Consider the following 26,669-nt stretch of genomic DNA (forward strand, 5'->3'; position numbering starts at 1 on the left):
TAAAATTAATGAGATTCAATAGTTCCTCCGGACGAGCTATACGTATACTTAAAAAACATATTTTTAAACTTTATAACCCCATCATTGCATGTTGTATTGAAGCGCGCTTATCTCCAGTAGCATCTTGCACTTTTTTTTATCTAATTTCATACTTCCTCCCAACTTTGTGCTCGCGTTGACTGGAGCAAAGATAGCGAGAAATGTCTGACGAAAGACTGAAACACAAACATTCATGGATGCTCATGCATGTTGAGGAAAAGTGCCGCTGGCTAGACGGTGGCAAATTGTAAATAAGAAGTTCCTTCCTTTTTACATTATCAGCATTCTTTTGTTTGGCATAATTCCTTCTTACCGCAAACACTTTCACGTGCACCGTGGTAAGTGAAGAGCTACATCATCAAGAAACTTTTAATTAGATTTGCCATGACAAACCACATTTGAGACCGGCTTAGAAATTACATGGAATTGTTTATATCCTTTATTTTTTATGAGTCACACATGCGTCTAGATAAAAAAAAATATTTTGTTTTATCCACTGATACATTTTGTCATCTCAAAATAGCTTCCAATCATACACCTATACTACGAGATGATCCCTTTGCATACCCTCTTTCTGGTGATGCAATGCAATGCAATTTTAAGTGTTCTGTGTGGCCTTTATCTGAACAGTACAATGCTGACGAATATCTTGGCCAGTATGTGACAATATGAGAATGACAAAACAGAACCGGTCACTATCACGAGATGAAACTACATATCAAATTATTTCACATGTGAACCAGCAATGTGCACGCTTCGAATATTTCACAAAATTTCTGTGAAATTTTACCGAAATCTCAACAGCAGGTGATTTTTTCAAATCACCGAATAATCTGTGAAGTTGCAAAAAAGTTATCTGTCAAAACTACCGAAAATTTCTAGGGTTTTTCATAGTTTTCCAGTAATTTTTCACATAGGGTTACGGTATGTAATGTGGGTCTAGTCCTTTCATTCGGCCTATCACGCAAATAAATAATTAATTAAGGAATATTACACAAAAAATAAGGAAAATATTGATCACTGATGATTGATAAATGTGTACCACACACAAATCAATTTATATCACAACATTTCAATACATTTTCAGCTCTCGTAAGTAATAAAACTGGTTGAGAATATCACTCTGTTCGGAGTTTTTAGCCGCCATGACTTCTAAGGTTAAGATGGGAAGGTTGCACTGACGATCATCAAATGGCCTGATTATGGCATTTATTGAATGGAATTACCTGATAATACACACTAGACGTAAAACTCACAGTTACTGTTTGAATATTTTATGTTTATTTTAATTGTATAACAACGTTTTCACAAGTAAATCATGGACCCAACTTTAGGGACACATTTCTTTTCTATGTTCCTAACTTTGGCCCATGAAATTCATTTGACAGCATATAGCAATAAGAGTAACGTCAACAATGTGGTTTGCATTTGGATGATAAGGAACGAACAGGAAGGGAGATTTTTTCTGCCAAATCTGTATAATGAACATCACAATGTTTTGATTTAGATATTCTGCGGTCGAAAGACGATAAGCGAAATTTTTAATTTTTAATTTTTAACTTGAGTGATTTAATGTAGTTTTCGTAAAATTTTCTCTAAGAAATGTTTTGAGGAATGAAGAGTATTAAGTTAACAGTGATAGTGATAAAAAAAAATACATAAGAAAACGTTACCAAGAGCGTTTTTTTGAGAATCAAACAGGATAGGACGAAGTTGCATCCATAAATAGACCCAATTTGGGGACAATAGACCGATATTACATACATTTCCCTGGTGAGTTTTTGTCTTAAAAAAAGTAAGTTTTTCAACTTTTTGCGGTTCCTGATAGCAAACGACATGATAAGCATATCTAAGCATACCATTTAGCAGTAGAATATCGTTTGCAGGTAAATTAATTGATGAGTTATGATTAAAAACGTAATCTATGGCTGCATATTAGACCGAGGTTAGGGACGTATACCCTATATACTGTCATTTTTTGTAAGCAAATAAATAAATTTATCGAACGATTTGGTATTTTTTTTTTACAATAGTTTTGTAAGCTTAGTAGTTATTTCTTTCATTTTTTTTTATTCTTATGTAATAAATACTGAAAATCAAAATATTCTGACTGGTGTCCAAACGTAAGAAGCAATCGAAAAGATTTTTATTGCAATGAAAAATTTGTGATAAAAAATAACTTGTAAAAAAAAAGTGCAATCGAAGAAAGTATCTCTCGGGATGAAGTAGTTTTTCTTCAAATGATTGTTTACGGACGATGAAAATGCTAAGAAAAACCGGGAGCTTTGACGCGGGAATAAAACAGATTATCGGCAACTAAAACAAAACATAGTGTTCATAATACATATTTATCATACTTACTGAACATACCGACGAATTTTTAGTTATTCTTCTGCTTGGTTTCCAACATTTCTTCCACTTTCAACGGATAACATTATAAATTTTGTACAAAAACCACAAAAACTGAAACTGCTTAATATGGGACGCAAATGACTGTCAAATGGCTGACAACTGTATTTACAGCAGGTCGGTAAAACACACAGCATTCGGTAAAAAATCTCCGAAATGAAAAAAAAAAATCATGATTTCATGAACTAAGCGTATTTTCATGTTATGAAATACACCATGAATAATATTCATGATATCATGAGCTATTTTTGCGTAACGCAGCTAAGATTCCCGAAATCATGAATCATTCCAGTTGAAGTGATGAGCTAAATACATGAATTTAATTTTTATCTTTTAAGCCAAAACATGTAAAAAAATAAAATAAAGCAACAGATCAGACTGGATTCGAACCAAGAAACTTTAGATCATTTAACCCATACTTTAATCAGTAATTGTTTAATATGGAAGGCATAAGGCGTTAAGATACAGCTTTGTAGCGCGTTGTATGAACACGGTTTGCCAGGTACGTGTAACGCTTGAAGCGGTCATGATTCCGTTGCATTATGAAATCATGAATTTCCATAATGAAATCATGAATCATTGTTATGATTTCATAGGATGGCAAGTTTTTTAATTCATGAAAATGGAATCGCATTTATTCCCGTGCACGTCACCGAACTATCCGTAATTATTTCAAAGTTTTTTTGTAAACCTGTTTGTTTTCACCGATCTTTCGGCGAGTTTGTGAAACAAATAGTGGAACACATTGATTTTACAAAAAAATCTATAAAGTTTTCATTTACAGATCATCTTCGGTTATTTTTTATCACAGATTTCTGCGATCTATTCTAAGTGTGTGACGTCTCCGAATTGGTGTCATATATCCTGATATTTTTCTTCATCCTGATAAAATGATAAAGACCTCATTTATATTGATTTTTATTGCATTTATCCTGATTAATAATAATTGATACCCACCCTCCGCTCACCACTACCAAAATTTCCGACATAAAATGGCAGAGACTACTTTTTTTCGTATAAGTTTAAGACTAAGAAATACCTAGGCCCTAAACACCATTTGTTTTGTAACACTGATTTGTTATTCCTAAGTTTCCTAATATTTTGAGAAAAAAAAAATCTGGCAACCCTGCGTCTCAGCGCACACGTCATATTTTAACGGGCTTTTTTACGATTAATCATCGTTCTTTATCTAGCACACGGGGATGAATGGATTCATTGCTTTTCCACTAATTTAATCTTTTATTTGAGAACTTAGACACTTTGATTAATACACCTCTCCTACAAACAGGGATGGATCGCTCTTTTGGGATTTTTATATTACTTTTTAATATAGAATGCTTATGTTAAATCCAATAGAGTCAACCCATTTAATCAGTTAACCCATCTTAAAATAGTTTAGTGTTATTAATCTCCATTTTAAAATTCAAAATTTCAAATTTCAAATCAATTAGTTCCCAATACGTTCAGCCAATTCATTCCATTTTACCCGAATACGCTACCTGTTCGTTAAAGTCCGGGGTTCGCATCTGAATCGTTCTAAAAGAGTAACCAAAAATAGATTTGAGCAAGACAGTATATTGAAATTGCATGATAAGGAAAAAGATGTAGCATTGAACGTTTTTCAGAGAAAGATGATGCGAATTGTCGTTTGAAAGGTTGTTGAATTACTTCGGTAATTTGACGTACTTCCGGCCATGATGACCGTTGAGGTCACACCTATCTGAAGGTTTCTGGAACTTCTACTCGTTCATTTTGACGGTTAAAGGAAGAGGCGGGAGTGCGAGTAGTTAGTACTTAAGTGTACGTAGTGTCACGGTGTGATTTTCGTGGTATGTGAAGTAAAAAATGTGAGAAGCCTAAAAGACTGAATTTAATCGAAGACAACAAATCAAGAAGGCTGGCAACTTTGCCAGAATCCAAGCGACAGATACATTTACCTTTGAGCAGCAGATGACGCGATTGTACCTGTCTCATAGCGTTCGTATGAGAAAATGGAAGAGTTGCCAGTCTTCTTAATTTGTTGTCTTCGATTTAATGCTACATTTCTCGTTCCTTTCTGTTAGCCAGTAGAGTTCAAACGTTAGGTCAAAAGTTACGTGTAGTCAACTTTTTGTGTGTGCAAAGTGTGTAGAAAGGTAAGACAAATAATGTCTTTTGTGTGGAGATTTTATGGTAACGTGGTGAACAGCCGTTCGATGGCTGTTTGTGCAGGATCTTTTTTGTGAAGATGGCGACACATGGCTTTGCTCGGCACACCGCACCTATGATAAAAGATCGCGCTCTCTAGACCCCAAGCTTCAGCGTCAAGGTTCCCGGTTTAGTTATCGCTCAGCTTCTGAGACGTGCAGACGTTTTTCTCGATTGCGCTTATCACTAGTGAAGCATTTACGTTTTGGATATCCTTCTATCCGCTGCGCCGCGTCGCGTGCAAAAGTGTTTCGCGATGAGGCGAGAAAACACTTTTAAGATTGACTATTCGCAGTTCTCCGTCAAGCCGTCGGTCGAAAAACTCTATGGTTTTTGTCGTTCGGTTCTCGGTCTAAATAGGGAAGACATTAAAAGACTTCAGTGCCACAGAGGTGGAGCATGTGCCTTCGTCAAAGTCAGTGACTTGACGCTGGCACAAAAAGTCGTTGACGAACATGACGGGAAGCATGAAGTGGAGTGTGAGGGGAAGAAACACAAGCTTCGGATCACGTTGGAAGATGGTAGTGTTGAAGTGCGGGTTTACGACCTTCCCGAATATGTGTCTGAAGAGAAAGTCTTTAGTTTCCTAAGTGCGTTCGGGGAAGTGATCTCAGTTCACGAGGTATCGTGGGGTGAGAGTAACGAATGTGAAGGCATACCGCTCGGCATATGGTCTGCTCGTATGCTAGTGAAGCGGAACATTGACTCGTGGGTCACCGTCGATGGAGAGCAAGCGTTCGTTGTTTACAAGGGACAGCTGCAATCCTGCCGCCACTGCAAAGAGCAAGCGCACACTGGCATATCATGTGTCCAGAACAAAAAGCTACTGTACCAGAAAAGCTACGCGAATGTCACGAAGCAAACTGGACAGGCCAATAGGTCAACAGCCGGTCAGCAACCCAAAAAAGCTGGTGCGAAACCACCAAACACGAAACTAGTCGGTCAAAAATCCACTACTCCGCCATCGTTAGAGTCAGACGTTTTCCCCGAACTGCCGAAGAGCCAGAGTGAATTCTCAGGCCCGAAAACACACACACGCAGCCAGCCTGCAGCAGGGTCTGCGCAAGTACAACGAGCGCACAATGTGTCAAGTTCGTTCCTAACACCACCACAAGCTGTCGTGGCTTTGGATGACGTGTTCAAAAAGCCAGAAAATGCGCTGCGATCGCAGAGCAGAAGCGGCAACGGGAACGAAACCGATGAATCCTCCGCTTCCACGAGCAGTAGACGAAGCCGAGGAAAACCAGCCGGTAAAAAACCCCGCCGGGATGACGACGACGACGAGAGGGACGAGGACAATCGCTTATAAATGGCTCTCACGTCGTACAACATCTCGTCCATCAACATCGGCACCATCACGAACCCCACGAAACTGAACGCGCTCCGAAGCTTCATAAACAGCCATAGCCTCGATATCGTGTGTCTACAAGAAGTAGAGAACGAGCAGCTCTCCTTGCCTGGCTACGTCGTTTTCTTCAATGTGGACCATACGAGAAGGGGAACAGCTATTGCCCTGAAGGAACACATCCAGGCCACTCACATCGAGAGAAGCTTGGACGGCCGACTGCTTGCGCTGAGAGTGCAAGACACAACGATCTGTAATGTTTACGCTCCCTCCGGCTCTTCGCTACGTGCAGCTCGGGAGAACTTTTTCAATGGGACGCTTGCCTACTATCTCCGCCATCGTACCACGCATATCATTCTGGCCGGCGATTTCAATTGCGTGCTTCGAACAAGTGATTCTAGCAGCCCAAACACTAGTCCCGCCCTCAAAACAGCCGTCCAGCAACTGCAGCTCCACGACGTATGGGAGAAACTGTGTCCGCGTGATCCAGGTTTCACGTACGTCTGCCGTAACGCACAGTCGCGACTCGATCGTATTTACGTCAGCAGTGATTTGCGCGATCACCTGCGAGCAGCACATGCACACGTCTGCTCATTTACCGACCACAAAGCGCTGGTACTCCGACTTTGTCTCCCCCATCTTGGTCAAGAGCATGGCCGTGGATTTTGGTCCCTTCGGCCCTATCTTCTGAGTGACGAGAACGTTGCCGAGTTCCAATACCAGTGGCAATATTGGACCCGGCAGCGCAGAAACTATGGCTCCTGGATCGAATGGTGGATTTTGTTCGCTAAGCCCAAGATCAAATGCTTTTTCAAGTGGAAATCTCGAGCCGTCTTCGATGAATTCCACAGTGAACATCAGTATCTCTACAGCGAGCTTCGGTTAGCCTACGACGGGTACTACCAGCACCCTGAAATGATAACCACCATAAACCGGTTGAATGGTGAAATGCTAGCACTTCAACGGAGATTTTCCTACACGTTCATGTGAATGAATGAAACACATGTGGCGGGAGAACCCATGTCAATATTCCAATTGGGGGAGAGGCGAAGGAAGAGAACCGTCATCACGCAGCTGCAGACAGAGCAAGACGAAACGGTAGCAGAGCCACGAGCGATCGAGACGCATATGATGGACTACTTCTCGACGCTGTACTCGGAGGAGCAAACAGTCTGCGAGAGTGTTATCCCACCCAACGACCCATCGAATGAAGCCTGCACGGACGACATTACGACGGCAGAAATCTGGTCTGCAATAAAAGCGACCGCCCCACGAAAATCTCCCGGCTGCGATGGTATTCCGAGAGAGTTCTACCACCGCATGTTCGACGTCATCCACCGAGAGTTGAATCTGTTGCTGAATGAGGTACTCAGCGGTAATCTTCCTCCAGCGTTTGTCGATGGCATCATCGTGCTGGTTAAGAAGAGAGGCGGCGACGACACAGCCCCTCCATATCGTCCGATCTCGCTGCTCAACAGCGACTACAAGCTCTTCTCCCGCATTCTCAAAACCAGACTCGAGCAAGTGATGAGAGAGCACCACGTCTTGAGCGACGGGCAGAAATGCTCCAACTCAGAGCATAACATATTTCAAGCCACTCTTGCTCTCAAGGACCGGATAGCACATCTCCGCCACCACCGCCGTGCCGGGAAGTTAATCAGCTTTGATCTCGATCACGCTTTCGATCGGGTCCGGCACTCTTTTCTATTCGAAACCATGCGCTCGCTCGGCTTCAACCAGGATCTCATCGCTCTACTCTCGCGAATCGCCAGCCGGTCCACCTCTCGGCTGTTGATCAATGGGCACCTTTCTCGTCCGTTCGAAATTCAACGCTCTGTACGGCAAGGGGATCCGCTATCAATGCATCTCTTTGTTCTTTACCTGCATCCACTAGTGTGCAGACTCGAAAGAGTGTGCGGGAATGATCTGCTAGTGGCGTATGCGGACGACATCAGTGTGATCGTCACATCGACCAGGCAAATCGATGAGATAAATAGGCTGTTCACTCGTTTCGAGAGAGCTGCTGGCGCAAAATTAAATTTGCGGAAAACTGTTGCCGTCGATGTTGGCCTTTGCGAAGGCAACAGATTCAACACTCAGTGGCTACAAACAGTCAATGTAGTTAAAATTCTGGGTGTTGTTTTCGCAAATTCAATACGACTGATGACAACGATGAACTGGAATGCGCTAGTGGGGAAGTTCGCGCAACAAATGTGGCTGCACTCTCTGCGCACGCTGACGCTGCACCAAAGGGTCATCATGCTCAACACGTTCGGAATGGATGGATATGGTACCTCGCGTCCATACTACCGCCGTTGGGAGTGCATACGGCAAAAATCACATCAGCAATGGGTACGTTCCTCTGGAGAGGGACTGTCGCCCGTGTCCCAATGATGCAGCTGGCACGCAGCAGAGAGAATGGAGGCCTGAAGCTGCAATTACCAGCTCTGAAATGTAAGTCACTCGCAATCAACCGACACCTACAAGAGATCGAATCCCTTCCTTTTTATAGATCCCTTATTTTCCACGATAATCCCCGCCCAGCCATCTCAATAGATCTTCCCGACCTTAGACAAATCCTATCAAACTTATCCCAAATTCCCCACCAAATCCAACAGAACCCCTCCACCGATCAAATTCACCAGTACTTCGTCCAGCAAACTGAGTTACCAAGGGTGGAACGTAACAGTCCAGCAAGTGGCTGGTCACGCATATGGCGAAACATTGCATCGAGGCAACTTACTTCAGCGCAGAGGACGAAGCTTTACTTGTTGGTGAACGAGAAGATAGAGCACCGCAAACTGCTATTCGTGATGCGGCGAGTAGATGACGAAAACTGTACGCATTGTGGCAACCGTACAGCAGAAACTCTCTCCCACAAATTTTGCGCTTGTGCTCGCGCCGGCCCGGCTTGGACGGTTCTTCAGCAGAGAATAGCTGTCATCTTGGGTGGATGGAGGCGAATCGAGTTCGAAGATTTGTTAAGACCTGCCCTATTAGGAATAAACGGCAGACATAGAGTGGCAATTCTGAATATGTTTATTACATATATCTGCTTCGTTAACGATTGTAACGGTAGAATTGATTTAGCTGATTTGAACTTTCATCTTGATGTAGCAAATTGACGGTAAAACAAAAAAACTTTGTATGCTAAACTGACAAATAAAACTTCACTTTTACAAAAAAAAAAAAAAAAAACACAGTTACCCTATTCTCCAACAGAGCGTTGGCCAAATCCGCCAGCATCCACCACGTGAATCAACGTGCTTTTATGCATATTCGACGATCCTCTCGTCGGCATCTGCTCCACCGGCCATCGGCGCTATTATCAGTACCAACTCGAAGGTCGATTGGTAATTTTGGGGTGCAATGCGCAACACCACAGCCGTTTAATAGGATGCTACTATGCCGACCTCACGCCGACAAAGAGATGCTACTTTGCCGATTCGGTTGAAGCAGCGGAGGCATCGATGTTAACGTGAGTAAACGAAATTCATGCAAATCTCCACACACACAAACACATGAGCTCGAAAACAAGTAACAGGATAGGCTAGCAATCGCTAGAACTTGTTCAAAAAACCACACACACTATTAAGGAGAGCTAGCAAACAAACAAACTTATGGGAAAGGAACAAGTACTATGAACAAACCTATCTTAGGAACTCTAATAAATTACATAAAGATTTCCGTTATTTTCCCCTGAAATAAATGTTGGTTATGTTGTTTATATTAAGCTTTCCCAGTAATGTAAATTTTGGTTGACTAGATTTTTCACATTTGGCGTCGTCTATTTTTGTTTTATTTGTTGTAGTATTTGATTGTTAGCTGAATTTACTCCAGGTTGTAATGCCTAGGAAAACAGTATCCGCACTTACGTGTCGAGATCGCTGGAGGAAATCTGAAAGGGGAAGTTCCTCCAGTGATAATAAATGTGAGGGGGGGGGGAGGGTTGTTGTGTTTCGCTAGAACAGCGGCTAGCACCAACTTTCGCTTAAGACTGTTTGAAGCAGCCTCTATCTGTGAGGATCTCAATCCCTCGTGGAATTTCAGTCTGCTGAATCGCCCTCACGCAAAATTTCGGTCTTTTCTACACATAAACCCGCCCTGAGGTTGGGTTTCATGCCGGGCAAATCAAACCGCGACGAGTGGTCCTCTTCGGAGGTGGCACTTAAGCTAAACGTTTTTGAGACAGGAATCGTATTCAGTGGTCGAACGCAGGTTGCAAGACGTGCGTTACAAGTTGACCATTAATTGAGTTGAAACTTGTGGGATAGATATACACGCAAGTTGAATTTTGCATTTATGAATTATCAAATTTCATAAAGCATGAAATAGGTTCATTTCTTTTATTTAACGTCGGTCTCTGTTCCGCAATCTAGTGCCAATCACCGACGGACATCGATTGCCATCCATTGATGGGAATCGAATGTGCAGGAAGGCAGCTTCCACACCTGCGTAGGATATCGCACCCATTCAACAACAACACACATGGGCCGGGACCAACGGCTTTACTTCCCTTCCGAAGGAAGACGTGACCAGAGATTTTTATGCCTCAGAAAAATCCCACCGACCTCGGCTGGGATTGAACCCAGACCCATTGGGGAGTTAGAAAGCAGTCACGCTTACCACTACACCACCGGCGCCGGTTCTGAAATAGGTTATATTGTTCGAAATAAGAGCATATTTCTGCATTTTTCAAGTGTCATTCAATAAAGGAGTGTTGCTTGATTAATACATCAGGAATCATTGCTGTATCAGGCCCGGAGGGCCGAGTGTCATATACCATTCGACTCAGCTCGACGAGATCGGAACATGTCTGTGTGTGTGTGTGTACGTGTGTATGTGTGTATGTGTGTGTGTATGTAACGAAATGAATGCGCTCACGTTTCTCAGCAACCGCTCAACCGATTTGGACAAACTCGGCGCCAAATGATAGGTCTTGGGGTCCCATTGAACGCTGTTTTGGAATCGGTGAACCAGTTCCGGAGATATGGCCGGCATAAGATCCGGTGAATATGGGCCTTCACGCTGGATTTAACGGAAAACGTATCAAAACCATCATGCGACACATCAAATTACTACAGAATTCAAAAATAAGATCAATGCAAGTCGTGTTAAGTGTTCCAGACCACATTGGACACACTTGGACATGTTCCGGGTACCCCGGGGAAGTTGTTTGAATATGAATTGAATTAAAACCCATTAAATCACATTAAAATACGATGATAAGGTGATTAGTAGCCTCACCAAATAGACTACACCCGGATATATTCCGGGTACCCCCAGGCAGTGGCGTAGCGTCACTGGATGACACGGGGGTGGGGGGCTTGGTCACTGATAATCACAATAAAATAAATAAACTTGAATAAGTAAGAAGGGTCTGATCACACCATGGGTGGATAAATTCGGGTTTTTTTTCAGAAATAACTAGACTTACTCAACTTTCTAAATTTTTCATGATGTAATCAATTCTTTATCTCACTAATAAAAATATACGGAACAGTATATAATGAAGTTGTTTTTAGGTTTCTTTCACTACGCAACAACGGTTACCCCTAGGCTCGGATTGTTAGTACAATGCTCAAAAACAATAAGGGTAACTAGATCGACCACAGTGACGTATCACGTAGGACAAACCTTCGATAGCAGTCAAATGCATGCTTCACTGGGTGAGGAAGACAATAGGGATGCCCGAAATCCGACCATATCGAAAAAAAACCGCCTTTGTAAAAAAATTCCGTGAATATTTCGTCTCAATACAATCGCAGGAAAGCATCCAAAACAATGATTAAGTTAGAGAACGCCTAATATTTTTCTTGTGAACAATGATGTTTGCAGTAGGTATATCTAAGGCAGGGCGCTAGTGATGAACCATTTGTCAAATTAATCCCCGATTCACTGATGGCATAATGTTGTTGACCCAAGCTGACTGAGAAACTAATCAGACGAAAAATCCAATTTTATGTCACAAAGCTCGCTGGCTTTAGATTTCAAAGCGTTCACCTTGATAAATTTTCCCCGATTCTATTTAAATGCGACCAACCATCAAGCACAGAATATGTACTACCTAATTTGAAGCAAACCAGCTCTAATTTCGTCAGTGCCATTGGAAAATAAGTGCCGACGCGGTTTACAACAAAACCCTAAGCACGCTGCGCTTTCCTTCAACAGCGAGTCGCCTAATTATAAAGTGACAGCAATAAATAGCTTCATTCTATGAACCTCGTCAAAAGTTTAAGCAAAATTCTTATGGCGAAGTTTTATTGAGAGAAAAACTGATTCCACAGAATCAAATCGCAAATTAAGTACAAAATTGCTTTTTAAGGACAAGACACAAGACAGTCATGGCGGATTTTCCTTGTAAAAGCAGCTATAACCGCGGCCATTTGTGGACTCTTCCAATCTTGTCCTTAACCAACGTAAAGTGAACTTTTTCGAGCTTTTAAAGCTAATAAGCAATCATCTACCCAATTCCTAGAACTGTTACAACTTTATGACTACCTTGGCTTCATTTCCGCTATGCTTATATTATACCGCAGAAACCGCACATTTTTGGCTGGTTGTAATAAATTATACTTCAACCATCACACGGAGCAAACGGAACTTTCATGATGTCTAATAATAGCCACGTTGTATTGAGAGATTGGCATAAGACCAACTTTGGACGAGTTTCGGCTGTCGATGAGGCAACCGAGAGCTGGCATTTTAAATTGATTGATGACCGCAGTCGGATCAATGTTCTCACGCCACCGAATTCAAAACAATATACGCAAGTATGCAAATGATATTCCTTTCTTGGAGGCGCCAAACAAAAGATTTCTTTCACTGAATCGAGCGACAGGTGTTTTGCATACATGATTAACTCTAGCATGGACATAAAATTCTCGTTTTATATCCAAGCAAAAACTTTTGGTAAGATGGTTGTGTGAACTATTCTGCATTCAAGGTTCCTTCTACGATTATTGGTTCTAGGAATTTCCCACATTGTGATTGCTGGAAACGGTGCTAATTGTTATAACACTGCATTAAATGCTGAGAAATGGCTTGGTGATAAAAGTTGATTGCAGAGTAAAAAAAACATAAATCCTGAAATGATCCACAAGTATTATCATGCACTTTAAACACCTCACAAATTTTCCTGAAAATTATCATAGATGCTCAACATTACATGATATTTTACTTATTATTTTTTTCCATTTCAAATAAATAAAACTGTCTTGTCCGAAATATGAATCACATTTTTTCGTAGTGAAAAATTGTGATTCATATTTCGGACACTTTATTTTTTAGAATGTTGGAATCGCGTTGATATTTTCACCAGCAATGTTATCATTCAGGGGTGATACCTATAAAAAATGGTTGTAAAACCGTGGGCTAGCTAAAGGAACAAGCGTAATATATTTTTAATGTTTATATCATGTAGGTGTATAGTTTGTGTGTGTGTGAGTACAATCCATCGCCCTCTGTACCGGCAGAGTTTTTATGGAAGAAACTTATCTGCATTTTCTGTATGTCGAATGTGCAAATATTTTTAGCCCTGGAGATGGAAGGTGACAGCTCTATCGTACATCAAACGACCCATTTCAAGAATGCCTGTTTCTTCACGTACATTCTGAGGTCATTTTCTGATACAATATCATGTAGGTGTATAGTTATTTCAAAATTTAATTATAAAGCCTGCAAAATATGAATCAGAACGGTACCTTGAATTGTCATTATAATCGAACAGTAGAAGAAACAAACTGGCGGATTTTGCCATCACTACATCAAATCACGTCGGAAGTAACGTAAGAAATCATTTTAAAATTAATAGACAATTGAGGGATGAGAAGGAGGTTCGAACATTTGTGATTTTTCTCACAATGGAATACATATTGCTTGAAAAATACTCAGTAAATTTATTGCCTGACTGCAACTGCCTGACATCCGCCACGGTCTGCCTTGACTAGCAAGTTTTGTGGCTGCCATCTCCTTCTCGACATAACTAAATAACCGAACCGAGCGCCATCTTGGAGCCCTTTGCTGCTGAAAACAAAATAAAAATCGTAGGATTTTAGGTAATATTTAACTAAAAATGAAACTTTTGGTGTTGTCAGACCTGAGCAGGAGAGGCGTGCACGGAGTGGGTTTTACGTAAGAGATAGCTAGTACTTTTATCTCTATCCCTTAACAACGCAAATCCCGCTCCACGCACGCTATGAATGTGAACCAAATAAGCGGTTTTCATTTTATATAAACTTGCTGACTACTTACAAAATGGCAGATTGCGCCATTTATATTTCAAAACTGCTTACCTGCAAAAGTTTCTTCCACTCTTGGAAGAGTTTTTTGCAAACTACTGCACTCGAGCTGGAGGGCATTTTAGTATCACTAATGAAAGCATAATAATCTAACTTAATCACTTTTCTGTTTTTTTTTTCCAAGGAAGGACACACAGTTTTCACGTTTCTTTAGCGGTACAAAAAACGCTAACGTACGACGCAAAGACAAAAATGCCAACAATGGGCGTTCTTGGATGCGCATGTTGTAATGGGCGATCATGCATTTTATGTCGATTCCAAGATCGTTGAAAAAGGTTCACTGTTAAAATAACAAAGGTTTTATTCATAACATTCCTCACATAAATTTAATACACAACACATGAATGTCATATTTTTTACATATGCCAAGTATGTGTGTCTCTAATAAACGTCATGTGAATTGGCAGATAGGGTAGGAAACTGGTTTCAACCAGCTCATGCACTCACTGGGATATGTGACTATGTGGGATGTGTAAATGGAATTGCAAACATCTGAATATAAATCTTCCTGCTAACTTTTTATCTAACAGCACTTACCTTCAGAACGGAAAATCAGCCTCGCAAGCTTTTGGAGCAATTGGATAAAGTTTCCAGTTGAAGGACACCAGTTTGAAGTTGATCCAAAAAATGCTGTCTTCAGCATCTAAATCCGTACACCTACTCACTACATTGCATTGAACGTGCGTAAAGTCTGAGATCAAATTGAAATCTAAATTTGATGTTGTGTTTTCGCTGATAATGATTCCTCAGGTTGCTGTCGTTTTGGTCATTTTAACGGTTAAAATATAAAAATTGAGAGCAAAAAAATTTTCCTGTGGCATCACATTGAAAACTATTTCTGCTATCAGTGAGAGCAAACTAAAAACTCAATTTGATATCAATTTTTCCTGTTGATTACAAAACAAGTATTCAATTTGATGTTATGCTAAGGCAATGAAAACATACCCGCAACAACATATTTTTGAAAAGCAAATGTACAGCAAAATGAAAACAAAATTTATCAATTGCATAAACTGAAATCAAATTATGATTTCAGTTTGATGTTGATATCAAAACTTGATTTCAATTTGCTGTCATTTTGATGCTGGACCTTGCTCGGGTACCCTCCCCCAGACCTAGAGCTAGCCCACCCCAGAGAGTTTAAGAAATAAATATAGGAGCAATCTATTTGTGCATTGCATGGAGGAATTGGGATATTTTTCCAGATTATCTACAATAAACTCTGATGCGGCTTTGAATTTCTTAATTATTTGTCTATTCGCGGCTGATTGACCTTCATCTTTTAGTCACTTATTTTCTACACACAAACGTCTGATCTTTAGAATAGTACAAAATAAACCATTTCATGTTTAAAAACATTTCAAAACATCCAGAGAACTTTATTGAGTTTACCTATATTGTGCTTCCGTGGATATCATCTAAGTTTCATAAAACTTATGCAAAGGTTCCAGTACTTATCCCTGAGCCTTTATGAAGTTCACTAAATTTTTGGAAAGTTTTACGAAATGCTGGAAAGTTGCTTCCGATTCTACGAAGTTTTCAGAACTTATACGACATGTTTATTGCTTACACAAAATACAACTAAATTTTTACCATGATTGCTGAACTTGTAAAGATTTCCTAAATCTCATTCGTTGTTCGCGAAAATTTTATCAAGATCTCTGGACGTTATGTTGAATTTCTACAATATTACCATCTGCACTCAAAAAAGTCCACACATCTGATCGAAGTGTTTAAACATTTGATTTTTCATGTGCACAATCACATTTATTTTAAATGTATTTCACCATAGTTCATATCGAAAACATGAGTTGTGACTTCATCCTTATCAACCAGCCTCATATATGGTGTGGCCCAGTGAGATCGAACGAAGACAACGGCAGCAGCACACCCCAACAGTCCAGGATTAAATCCCAAATCAGACCCATTAAAAAAAGGCTTGTGGATGCTCTGCCCTCTGGCAGCTTTGTATATATATTTTACGATTCAATTTTGGAGTCGGACAAGTAGAAGTTGATAAAGTAGAATATTGTAGAACATTGAACTACACGCAGAAAAAAATAATTTAAACGCAATAATATTTGACGTAAAATCAATAAGAATTTCATTTTGCTTTGGCTGCAAAAAGAAATCATTACTGTTTCAACAATCCAGTATATTTGTTCCTCAAAACCCATAGATTGTTAAATCAAAAGGAATCTTTTCGAATTTACAAGAGCTTTCATGGTTTTGACGTAAGCTGTCAAATTCGGCAACTGGGTCAACAACAAAAATATGTTTATTTTTAAAAGAGATTTCTTGTTGATTCAAAAATATTTATTTTATGAAGTCTGACAATTCACGCAGTAGAAGTAAAAATATGTTTATTGATTCAAAAATCTTTAGTGATTTGAGATTTGGGCGTAATTGTTTTTGTAAACAAACACGTCAATTACTGATCTCTAGAATAAAAGCTCAATCTCACAAACAAACTATACCAAATGATAGAGGAATCATTCTTCTATCACTATGAGATATTATTACTTTTCGAGATTGAGCTTTTATTCGTGTGAAATCGGTGATTGACGTGTTTGTTTACAAATGCAATTACGCCCAAATCTCAAATCACTAAGGATTTTTGAATCAATAAACATATTTTTATTTCTACTGCGTGAATTGTCAGACTTCATAAAATAAATATGATTGAATCAACAAGAAATCTCTGCGCTCTCGGGATTTTGTTTGATGCCAAATTTCTTAAAAATGCATGAAACGTCGAGATCTACTGTGACTCGAAAAAAAATTCCGGACATCAACTTTCTGAAAGTTGATAAATTTTCGGAAATCGATTTTTTTTAAATCGGGTTTCAAAGTCTCACTTCGTGGCACACACACAGTTTACCTAAACTATGGGTAATTCCACTAACTGCATTAGCACAACAGCAAACTGCATTAGCACAACAGCTACACGTCAACATTATTATGATCAATATACGATGTCAAAGAATAATGTTACTATGTAACTCAAATTGAAGTCTTTTATGGATTTATATTTTTCATATGTCCTAGATCATGAACATTTTTGTTGGCCTGAATTTCCTTGAAACACTTCACAGGATATCTACGACCTTTTTTCGAAAATTCCTTTTGAATCATCTTAGAATTTCATCATACTTCTTTTCTAAATTCCCCTCCAATAATCTTGAAAATCTCAAAACTTTGATATTGTGATACGATACTTGAAAATTTGATTCCTCTCCACTGTTATTCTTGGCATCCGTGGACGTCACGTCCATCTACACCAGCACCACCTTCTTCCAACACCTCAACCTCTGCTTCTGTGTATTTATTGTAGTTGTCCATTTCTGATGCGCCTCCAGTCTCTACACCAGCGTACGTACTGGTACTGCGCTGTTGTTGGTTCCGTTGATGGTTTTTCTGCATCTAGTTGTTGTTCTACTGGCTGCTTCCAGCCCTTCCCCTCCATCTTACATAAGAACCACAAGTTTTGTTCCTTTTAATGGAATATAATTCTTCCTAATAAGGAAATACAGCGAGTTGGGAATTGCCTTCGTTACGTCCATATTTACAATATAAACTCACAAGTATTGAACGTTGCCCCCCACAGGGGACATGCGTACCTCAACTACCTTTCCACCAGCATAATGGAAAATAAATTGCTCACGGTTATGCAACAAGGCATGAAGCATCGATATCTCTTATTTTAACCACATGAACAGTGATTTCTTCTCCGCAATCCGGTATTTAGCAATCATCTTAACGGGAACCGTGTCCAGCGCTTCCACAAAATTGGCCATTCCTCCTATGGTGGGTTTCACACTTCCATTTGCGAAGCTGAATTTGATCGTCAGCTTTATTTCAACGGACATTTCCAGTTGTTTACTTCCAACGGCAACGACAAAGGCGACAAACAATGAGCAAGCAGCGCAACAATAGTTGTTACCGATTAAACTGACTATCGCGTGATCCGCACCAAAAAACACAGCTACTTCTGTCAACAGCTAAGGGCACACCATGTAACAATAAGTTGTATTGTATTTTATGATTTTATTTATTAGAGTTGCGCTTAAATTTACATGAATTATTGTATAATTTAACACCAAATCTATCGTTGCCTACGTGTGCGCAGAAATTTAAATGATTTTTTTCAAATGGTGTAGTGTTTTCGTTCTAATTATGATTTATAGGTCCTTCAAACACGATTTCTACATCCACTCAAGCCCTCATTTTATTTCTCCATCGACCGTTCCATTCAAATATAATCGAAGCTTTCTCGAATCTTCGCTGGCTTCACTAGCATTGAAGTAGAGATTTCATAAATCCTTGGCACCTGATAGTTTTTTTAATATAAATAATGGCAGTAGGCAAAAATCAATTATAACTTCATCCGCCTTCTTCAAGCTGCATCCTCGGTAGAGCCGGAAGAGATTCTTCCGTGCAACGGAACAACGAACAAAGCTGTGCAAACGGAAAGATTGCATTCCCTTATTGCACTATAATCGAACCGTTCGATCTCGTCATCTCGCTCATCCTTCAGCATTTAATCCCCACCATGTCTTCATCTGGCACCGTTCAAAAATCTATCGGTGAAAATCAAATAGGTAGATGGTTGACACTACATGCATCATCGTCATCATCGTTTTTCACCCTAGCTACCAGACCGTATAGGCATGATCATTCAATCAAGAGCTGACATTTAACGAGTGCTTGGTTTAGTTTAGATTCTTCATCGATTGGAAGATTTCTTCTTTTTCTTTTCATATTAGTCCCTGAAGAGATTTTCTACTTGCCCTGTTAATCGATAAGCAGGGGTTCCGAAAGCCTTGCTTAAATGATCTACCCCTAATGGAACATATTTTTTGGGCAATTATGAAAATTTGTCTTACATATACAAATCATCTGCCAACTTGAGCATGGCAGTCTTAGTTCATATCTATAGTGTGTATTAATAAATTAAAATCATCCCATTAATGCATACTCGTCGTCACTCTCGTTCTAGCAAGGAATAATTAAAATGAAAGCTGATGCTGCTGCTCCAACACCAAAAGCAAACTTTACAAATCAATCAACAACTTTCCCCTGGCATGACATGGCGCGCCCATAGACAAACTGCTTCCTAGACAGTTACTAGTTGCTTCTCTACCATAAACGGGACGTGGCAGCATCCTGCCACAAAACATTTTCCTGTCTTTACTCTAATATTCATGTTACACCCAGCTATGGCATATTAGTGCTCAATTTATTAAATGGCCACGAGTCTGTATGCCGTCGCCATCGCCAGGATTAGACACAGCTCTTCGCGTTGGCTGAAATAAAATTTCAACGCGTGAAAAAAGGTTGACCGGTCGACCGGTCGGCCCGGTAATCATATTTTATCTCTAACGATTTTTTCCGCTTTTGTTTCGTTCTGTTTCCCGTTTGCAGGACTGCCACGGTGGTAAGGATAGCCGACAGGCACCGATTCAGGATGACACGCAAAATTACCTGGTGGAAAGTGGATACCAAAATCTGACGCACACCTCCGTCACGTTTCGACGCCCGCTGGAGACGTGTGATCCACATGACGTGATTATTGGGGTAAGTAGAGTTGCTCAGCTTCTGTTTTCTCAGCAATTTCGTAAGTACAAGGTAGACATACCAAATGATGACAGGCTGCCGGCGAATGTGACTTGTATGGAAATGAGCATCTTGGGGATATGAATACCTATACATATACGAAAACTGTACACCGGTAGAGTATCATCGTTAACTTGAGTTTAAGAGTTCGGAGGTAGACAATAATGGTCTCAAAAGACAGGTTACCTCAAATGGAATACGAGAACATGTCAACTTAATTTGTACGCAAATTATATTGCTTGACTAACGGTTTACCTGTCCTGGGTAGAAGAAAATATCAAACGAATTGGTAAAATTCATGAAGTTAATAGCTCTCTGATTAATGCGCGCATGTTGACGTTTAGTGTGTTGAGCAGATATTCAAAGTAACAACTTTCGCATGTTTTGGAATATGCATATGGTCATTACGCCGAAAGATCACTAGGCCGATCTAGTTGACTAGAAAAAGATTACAAACAACAAATAACTTACTTAACTCAAAGCACCAGTATAAATTTCAACTTATGTTCGAAAAAATATTAAACACAGTGTTTCATTCAGGGGTCGCGGTCTCGAGTTGCGTTTAGTTTTCATTCCAGAATTTGTCATTACATTCACATTTAGTTGAAGATGCTAATTTCAAAAAACAGACTAAAGTGGTAATTTTTATACGATAGATGGGAGATGAAAGTATAGAGTTGATAGTTCCGTTATAGTACGGTAGTTTGAAAATTGTATATAGTACAAATCTCTAAAGAACTGCTCATGTTTGAAAGATGGAAAAATCCCTTAAAGTGTAACATTTTAATTTCTCAACAAATTGCCAAACAAATTGAATCCTCGGAGAATTGGCTAAAAAAAAATTGGCTAAGAATGCTCTAAATTATCAATTGTGGAAGTTCTTTATGAACTTTAAGGGAAAAATGCACCGCTCTGAAAAAGAAAATACTATATGATTTTTCTAAAAATATTGAAAAAAAGTATCAAAAATCTAAAAAATTTAAATTTTTTGTAATTTTTCAAAAAAAAATTCACGCGCAAAAACTTTTTTTATAAGTCATAATGACGTACAGTTGAACTCAAAAAACCACAAAACATTTTGGTTTTGCTGAGAGTCCAATTGTTTTTCATGATGAGAAAGAAACTGATTTTCTTGGATTTTTGATTATTTTCCCAATAGTTTTAGAAAAATAAAAACACGCAGAAAATATTTTTTTTCGGGTCGGTAAACTTCCGAGCCGGCGTTAAGTTTTCTCTGCTTCTTGAACGCCTGTAGACCATTTCTTGCTTTGGCACGTTTGACGTTTCGATACTCTTTGACGGTACAACTCATTTCACATAACCTTGATTCGAATTTATTTGCATTCGTTATCTAGATGCGTCTTTAAAACTTACGTTTGTGCAATAAGATCACTGGAAAAGTGTAACATTTTATCGGAAAAGTATTAAACCGAAGACAACAAATCAAGAAGACTGGCAACTCTTCCATTTTCTCATACGAACGCTATGAGACAGGTACATTCGCGTCATCTACCGCTCAAAGGTAAATGCTTCGAATGAATTTGATAGCAAAGGTTCCATCCTCAGAAGAAAGGTTCGTGTATTTGCTCATTTTTCTATGCGTTGCTTCCACCTTCACTCAAGCGTAGCGCTTTTGTATCTGTCGCTTGGATTCTGGCAAAGTTGCCAGTCTTCGTGATTTGTAGTCTTCGATTAAACGTTATTTTAGATCATGGCAACCATTGATCTAAAATAGTCGACTCGCGTTTCACAAAACGACGTTTCATAGGCTGGGAAAAGTGTTGACATTACTTTATGTATGTCTGCGATCACTAAAATTAACTGATAAAAGTTGTTGGTGCGACCCTTCCACGATAGACGTTCAATCTAGCAGAAAAAAAACCCTGAATGTATCCACCTATAGTGATATTTGTCTATTTTTTCCTTATTTAAATTCTCACAAAGTTGCTCAAGTCCACAATTACGGGAGAGAAGTAAGACAATTTCTAAATTATATCTGGGTCAACATTGCATGCGATATGTTTTGACTCATGGCAGATTTTGAACAGGGAGGACCACTTTCCCGGTGGTACGCTGTGGTAAATGTGGTTGTATTGAGCTTCCAGGAGGTATGATGCATTGCAAGATAAATTTTGACTTATTTAAAACTCTGGTCACTTCCTGTGAGGCTCCCCAAGATATAACCGGGTATGTCCAATGTGGACGCTGGTACAAAATATAATCGTCAGAAATGATTATTTTAAATTCCCATGTGAGTTGATGGGTAATATGAAAGATTTCGATCTAGTCAGGTTTTGGCTTCCCCGATGGTACCAGGAACATGTCCGGAGGTGACTAATGTGGGCCTAGGAACTCAAAATGATCACCAAGCTTATTGATTAAAGGGTGTACCGTTTAAAATCCGAACGCCTCAGTTCGAGATGAGGCTAAAAAGTTGCATGTGAGCAAGACTTTCGTGCAGAATACCAAAACTCGAGCTGGACACGTACGTCTAAGGTTCAGAAATCGTCTAACCGTGACGAGAAACAGAATACGGTCGCAAAAAGCCGTTCCCGGAAGTTGTACGACCAGAAGTTAACGAAACCACACTGCTGCGTAATGGATGACAAGACATATGTGAAGGCGGACTTCAACCAGATCCCATGAAACCTGTATATGACTGCCAAGGATAAGTGTGATGTTTCCGAGAACCTCCGAACACAGCAGATGTCGAAGTTTGCCAAGAAGTTCTTAATTAGGCAAGCGATTTGTACTTGCGGAAAGCGGAGTACACCTTTCGTTACCGCAAGCACCATGAATGGACAGGTGTATTTGGAACAGTGTCTCCAAAAGCGGCGTGTCCCTCTCCTGAAGGCTCACAACGGTCCGATGATCTTCTGGCCGGATTTGGCATCATGCCACTACACGAAGGACGTGCTAGAGTGGTTTAAGGCGAATGATGTCGATTTCGTGCCGAATGATCTGAACCAACCAAACATTCCGGAACTGCGCCCAACAGAAAAATACTGGGTCATTATGAAGGAGCACCTTCTAAAACGGCCTAAAGTTGTGAAGAGTGTAGAAGAAATAAAGAAAGGCCAAGGTTCGCGCATTCGGATATATAGGCGAAATAAATTAAATGAATGTTGCCAACACTAACTTTAATTGTTTCTTTTTACTCTCTGAAAATTTGGTGATAATCGAATAAAAACTCGAATTTTGAGAATGAATTTTGTGTGTACGAATTTTAAACGGTACACCCTTTAGTTCTCATGTAATTTAATGATGGGCTTTGGCCAAGTCAGAAAATGCAAACTACTCGTAAAACGTCCGGGTAGAGCAATGTTGTTCTGGGTACTTAATATAACACATTAAAATAGGTTTTGAATTCCCATGTTATTTATCACATTCTACGTGACGTTACAACGGTTTTGGCTAGTTTTTTATAGTTTTTATGCTGTAATTGAAAAAATAAAAAATAATTCCTAAATATTATTCCAGATCTGGAAAGAGTGCTAAATTTCCTATAACAATTGATCAAGAGTTTCTGAGTTGAGTAGCTCAAAGCGTGTTGGTGGGTAGTATACTGTCCATTATCGCACATCAGTCCCATATGGATTTTCGTCAGTTTTGAGATGCATCTACTTTCATATGATGTGATAAAACTAAGGACTTTGATTATGAAAAATGTGAAAACAACATTAAGTCAGTTTGTCCCATCAAGCAAAATAATCCCATATCGGTCCCATCCTGAAATTCAATCGTCCATAGTTCAAGTTATAGTTCTGCTTTTCGAATTGCCATATTTTTCGCTCATATAATAAAATTATAAATTTAATAAATTTCATTGCAATAGATTTTAACTTCAAACATTATAAATAAATTTACTATGATTATATGCAGTGTAATTTACTATGATTATATGCAGTGTAGTAGTGTAGCAAAACGTTGTATCGTCACGCAATATAGTTACTCGCCAAACCATTTTTTTTTTCTATTCATATCATAAACTCTTGGTCAGTTCTTATAGGAAATTTTACACACTTTCCAAATCTGCAATCATATTCGAGGGTACATTTTTTTCCAGTCACGATGCAAAAACTGTCAAAAAATCAGGCAATCACGTGGATACAACCTAGTATAAAGTGTCATTTAATAACTGTCTACCATTGAACTTGCTTTTAAATTTTCATGCGATTTGATGTATCACATGATGGATTTTGGTCCAAAGAAACTGGCCACTTCCCTAGGGGTACCCGGAACATGTAGATGTCGTTGAACTTGGTTTTGGATTCTCATATAATTTTAATTACTCTTGACATAAACCGCAGCGATCAGTTATTTGATCTATTATATTGTATCTAAATCTGTTTTCTTAATTTAGTGCATGTCATATTACTCCTTCAGTATTTATAAATGATAAAGTAGGGTAGAGCACTACTTCGGCCTAATCACCCATTTTGGGCCTATCGGGCAGAAAACATCAAATAAATCCATTGTTTCAGAGTTAACAAGTCAATTATGCGTTTGGTAAGATACTTCGGTTCAAAAGCTACCGAACAAAGTCAATGAGAACGCGTGATATGAATGTTTACACCCATTTTTCTCAAAAACAATCAATTTTTATCATCATCCGATAGGTCAAAGTGAATTCAGAAGCATTTGAATGGCACTTCAATGCATTAGGCCTAATTTAGAATTCGTAGGCTGAGTTTGGGGTCAAGAAGCAATATCTAAACAATTTGATTCTCTTTAGCAAATCTTATGGTACATACGGAACGGTAAATAAATTTAGAAGTCAGCTGCAGGGAAAACATTCTAATTGCAACGTCCCGCTATTTATACCCTTCGAAGAGTGAGAGCACCCTCCAAAGACAGGCCCCTTTGTCAGTCAAAATTGGATCCTAGGCAACAAAATCAAGCAATAACACCGGTAATGACCAAGAATCAGAACCCTCGTCTTAACCAAACTAGGGAACAACTAATAGAAGGTTAGGAATCACATCAATGAAGACTAACTAACTCATTTTTCCATGTATAAATATCATCCTCGGTCCAGGCAACCCGAGGACTTATCACATTTAACAAGGCATAAAAACTAACAAAGACTAAGAAATCTACCCTAGCCGGTTCATTTTGAATATCTAGCCACTACCGCAAAACTGGAGTGGTCAACATACGATACCGAACATCGTGACAATTGGGTTCTTTAATTTTGAAAAATATATCGGTTGTTATATATCATCTGAAAAAGCTCCGTTTTGTGAGCACAGCGATATTTTTTTCGAACCCTTTCATCTCGATTTTTAAATCAAGATTTAAAGCAAAATAATAACTTCACTGTTTGACACTAAACTGACAAACTTACAGCTCGCTCCCATACAAAGTGACACCGAGGGGCGCTAATAAGGTGATTTTTGCAAATGTAATCGTTCTTATTTAAAATAGTTCTAGTGTACCAAAATTGATGAAATTTTGGGTTTGGATTCCATTTTTAATGCAGATTACGAATATGCATTTACCTCAATACCCTTAAAGAACCCAATTGTGTCACGATGTTCGGTATCGTATGTTGACCACTCCAGTTTTGCGGTAGTGGCTAGATATTCAAAATGAACCGGCTAGGGTAGATTTCTTAGTCTTTGTTAGTTTTTATGCCTTGTTAAAAGTGATAAGTCCTCGGGTTGCCTGGACCGAGGATGATCTTTATACATGGAAAAATGAGTTAGTTAGTCTTCATCGATGTGATTCCTAACCTTCTATTAGTTGTTCCCTGGTTTGGTTAAGACGAGGGTTCTGATACTTGGTCATTACCGGTGTTATTGCTTGATTTTGTTGCCTAGGATCCAATTTTGACTGACAAAGGGACCTGTCTTTGGAGGGTGCTCTCACTATTCGAAGGGTATACATAGCGGGACGTTGCAGTTAGAATCGATTCCTTGCGATGAAGGCAAGAATGGAAACAATATCAAAATCGAATAGGGCTTAGATCCAATTTTGATCCGACTTAGTACAACCCGCCCTTTGCCTCTATTTTTCGAGTGGATTTTTTTTCACAAAATGGAATGTTTTCACTACAGCTGACTTCTAAATTTATTTACCGTTCCGTATGTACCATAAGATTTGCTAAAGAGAATCAAATTGTTTAGATATTGCTTCTTGACCCCAAACTCAGCCTACGAATTCTAAATTAGGCTGTGGGCTCTTAACCATCGTTGCCAGTTTTCCAGATTTATCTGGATTTTACAGATTTTCAGCAGTCTTGCCAGATAGACAGACAGATCACGTTTATATCCAGATTTTTTAAATGTGTTCCAGATTTTCCCAGATTTTTAAAATGTGTTGCTTTATAAATATCACTGTAATAAATGGACCCTCTTCTCAAAAAATAAAAAGCCAAACTTACTACTTTAATTACTACAGGTCCATCGTTGGACATTATTGCAACATCATACATGGAATTGTTACAACATGTTTGTAATGGGTTGCAGAATCATGAAAATTGAGACATTTTCTAAACATTCTTCATTCTTCAAAATATCGAGCCAGGATTGATTTTTTTATTTTGAGTTTTTGTTTAGATTTTGACTATCGAAATGAGAAATGAGAAATCGAAAACTGTTCAGGATTGAAAACAATAAATTGTGGTGTTGAGTACTTGGCACTGATGAAGTCTGCAAGTAGTAGACAAAATACGCGTATCTGTCAAAATATAAGCAATTATATCGGAATTTAAAGGAAATAAACCAACACACTCAAAGCTCTTCATAATAAATTGAGCTTTGGAAAATTAG

At 39.2% G+C, this 26,669-nt stretch overlaps 1 protein-coding gene across 1 annotated transcript in view; it reads left to right on the forward strand.

Moving 5' to 3' along the window:
* The window catches only part of LOC135709143 (MOXD1 homolog 1), a 141,468-nt gene that overhangs the window by 102,720 nt on the left and 12,079 nt on the right, over positions 1 to 26,669 (forward strand). The window contains exon 2 of the mRNA XM_065231359.1: positions 19,705 to 19,857. Within this exon, the coding sequence (XP_065087431.1) occupies positions 19,705 to 19,857 (153 nt within the window). The remainder of the gene's footprint in view (positions 1 to 19,704; positions 19,858 to 26,669) is intronic.

This window comes from Ochlerotatus camptorhynchus, unplaced genomic scaffold (genome assembly GCF_037179485.1).
Source record: "Ochlerotatus camptorhynchus isolate MF236.1 unplaced genomic scaffold, CSIRO-AGI_Acam_v1.1 ptg000351l, whole genome shotgun sequence".
NCBI lineage: Eukaryota > Metazoa > Arthropoda > Insecta > Diptera > Culicidae > Ochlerotatus > Ochlerotatus camptorhynchus.